The sequence below is a fragment of the Portunus trituberculatus genome, chromosome 3, assembly GCF_017591435.1.
Source record: "Portunus trituberculatus isolate SZX2019 chromosome 3, ASM1759143v1, whole genome shotgun sequence".
In the NCBI taxonomy this organism is placed as follows: Eukaryota; Metazoa; Arthropoda; class Malacostraca; order Decapoda; family Portunidae; genus Portunus; species Portunus trituberculatus.
In genome coordinates, this window is record NC_059257.1 from 9,207,755 (window position 1) to 9,210,254 (window position 2,500).

Below are 2,500 nucleotides of genomic sequence, written 5' to 3' on the forward strand. Positions count from 1 at the left end.
AAGAAGATTAAGAAGAGACAAAATAAAAGAATGATAATAACGATGATAATGAAGAGAGAGAGAGAGAGAGAGAGAGAGAGAGAGAGAGAGAGAGAGAGAGAGAGAGAGAGAGAGAGAGAGAGAGAGAGAGAAAATATAAACAAAAGAAAATGAAGAGAGAGAAAAGGAAAGATGAAAAAAAAAATAGAGAAGAATGAAAAGATAAACGAGGAAAAGATAATTTAAAAAGGAAAAGGAGAAAGGAGAGAAAATATTAGACCAGGAAAAGAGAGAAAAGCAGGAGAAAAAGATAGATAGAAAGAATTAAGTGGAAAAAAAGGAAAGAAAAACAGACTATGAATAAAAAAAAAAAAAAAAGGAAATGGGAAAGAGGAAGGAAAAGAAAACGGAATATCAACTTACGGTCCACTCGGAGGCAATAGATTCTCTCAATATTTACTTACCCTAATCATACCTGCCCCTTGCTACCCCCTCCCCTCCTCCCTCTCTCTTTCCCTTCCCCTCCCCAGCGAGCGCCCGTGTCCCGCCGCGCCGAGTCTGATAATACCATTTTTGTTGTGCATCACCGCCACTTACTTTGCCATTGTGGACAGAGTTTTAGTGAATACATTACTACTCCTTGGCGGTGCTGAGGCTGTGTTGGTATTGCGGCGGCGGCGCTGGTGGGGGATCGCTGGGTGTAGGAGAGGGATGGGGTGTCCATACCACCTCCTCCTTCCCTCCCCTGCCCTGCCCTGCCCTACCAGCTACCGCCGCCGCCACAGCCGCCGCCGCCGCCGCAGCCGCTGCCCAGTGTTACCTGGTCACAATTACCTGGCAAATTCTTCCCCGCCGGGCCGCCGCCACACTGCCGCCCAGACTCAACATTTTAAGTGCCTATTTTATTTACTAACTCCGTAATTAAGTCACGAAAATTGGGAGGGATGAAATCGGGCACAAGTTTCTGAAATTCAATTTTGAGGCGGAGTCTGCCGCGCCGCCCATTGGCCCGCGCCGGGCAGCCGTGTGGCGGTGGTGCGCCGCGGAGGGCGGGCCGCGCGGTGGGCGGGGCGACGCGGCCTGGCGCGGGCCCTGCCAGGCGACCTGCCGCCCGTGTTGGACTCACACCACCAACGCCGCGACGCCCATCCCACGCCCACGCCGCCTCCACAGGATCGCGCCAGTCACACACACCCAGCGGTACGCCTATCTCACGCCCGCAGCTTCCCGCGGCGCCACCAGGCCTACCCAAGCTACCCAGGGGCACAGCAGACTGGCCGCCGCCGCCCGCCGCAGCCCTACCGCCGCACGCCCACCTCTGCCTGCCTGAACTGACATCGCCGCCCGCGGTAGCCCACGGGTGAGCCTGACCAGCCGCTCATCACCCACCACAGGCCGCCCATCACACAGCTGCGGGCGTGGACACCGTCTGGCCGCGGCGCTGCAGGAGGCGGTGCCGGAGTGCCGCGCCCCCAGACCCCGGCCATCTTAGGCCTGTCCTCGCCGCCTCTACCGCCACCACCGCCACAGCCGCCCCAGCCGACGCAAGCCCCTCCGCCCGCCGCCCACAGGGGAGCATGTGGGTAGGCTGGAGGGCGCGGCGCCGCCTGTATCGCTATGTAGGATTGTTGGCCTCATCACGAATTTGTGCCGCCGCGGCTCGCCGCCTCCTGATGCCAGGACAAAAATGTGATTGGCCCGCCCACTCTTGTGACGTCAGCGAGGGCGGCGTGGCATTGGCGGGCGGCGTGGTGGGGGCGGGGCGAGGCGCGCGCTGATTGGCCGGGCTGCGTGGCTGGTGGAGTTTAGTCAATCGATAACACATCCCGAGTCGGAGCCAAATTAAAGGTAAATAATAGACGGCTTTCACAGTGAACGGACGTGTATAGAGCGCTCTGGTGTGCCATTCATGTGACCCGCGCTACTGCAGCGACAATACGGTGAATAGTGTACAGTGGAGACAACAAGTGGTGCTGTACTGCCCTGCACCCCGATACCCGCCCGCCACGCCCGCCACGCCCGACACGCCCGGCCCTCGTGCACCGTGCACCGTGCCCAAACGCCGCGACACGTGTTCCCATTGAGTGGTGGGCGCTGCCGCCGGGCACTGAGGGAGCCACCATTGCCGGCGTGCTGTCTTACACTGGCCTGGCGTCGGCCGCCGAGGACTCCGCGGCCGTGGAGGGAACTCGGAGCCTGTGGGAGCGTCGGTGGCGAGGGAGCGGCAGACACGAGCCGCCCGTGGGGTACAAGGAGCCGCGCGAAGCCGCCACGCTGGAGTACTACAGCAACGCCGCCCTCAAGCCAGCCACCATGCTCACCCTCGACCCGCCAGACCTGAAGGGCGGCAGCCTGCACTCACCTCACCTGCCGCCCCACACCACCCACTCCCACTCCGTCCCTCACGCCCACCACAACTCCCACTCCCACAGCTACTCTCTCCCACCACTCCTCCCTCACCCCCTCGCTCAACTCCTCCCTCACCTCCTCGCTCTCCACGCCCTCCCTCGCCTCCGTGGGG

General features: G+C 60.5%; 2 protein-coding genes across 2 annotated transcripts in view; both read left to right on the forward strand.

Annotated features, from left to right (window-relative positions):
- Window positions 1–1,560, forward strand: part of LOC123507682 — a 267,219-nt gene extending 265,659 nt beyond the window's left edge. Inside the window, exon 7 of the mRNA XM_045260813.1 lies at window positions 1,203–1,560. Within this exon, the coding sequence (XP_045116748.1) occupies window positions 1,203–1,314 (112 nt within the window). The 3' untranslated portion in view covers window positions 1,315–1,560. The remainder of the gene's footprint in view (window positions 1–1,202) is intronic.
- Window positions 1,561–1,761: 201 nt separating this feature from the next.
- Window positions 1,762–2,500, forward strand: part of LOC123507678 (transcription factor Sox-2-like) — a 32,993-nt gene continuing 32,254 nt past the window's right edge. Inside the window, 2 exon segments of the mRNA XM_045260797.1 lie at window positions 1,762–2,414; window positions 2,416–2,500. The exon segment at window positions 2,416–2,500 is cut by the window's right edge and continues 380 nt beyond it. Of these exon segments, the coding sequence (XP_045116732.1) occupies window positions 2,293–2,414; window positions 2,416–2,500 (207 nt within the window). The 5' untranslated portion in view covers window positions 1,762–2,292.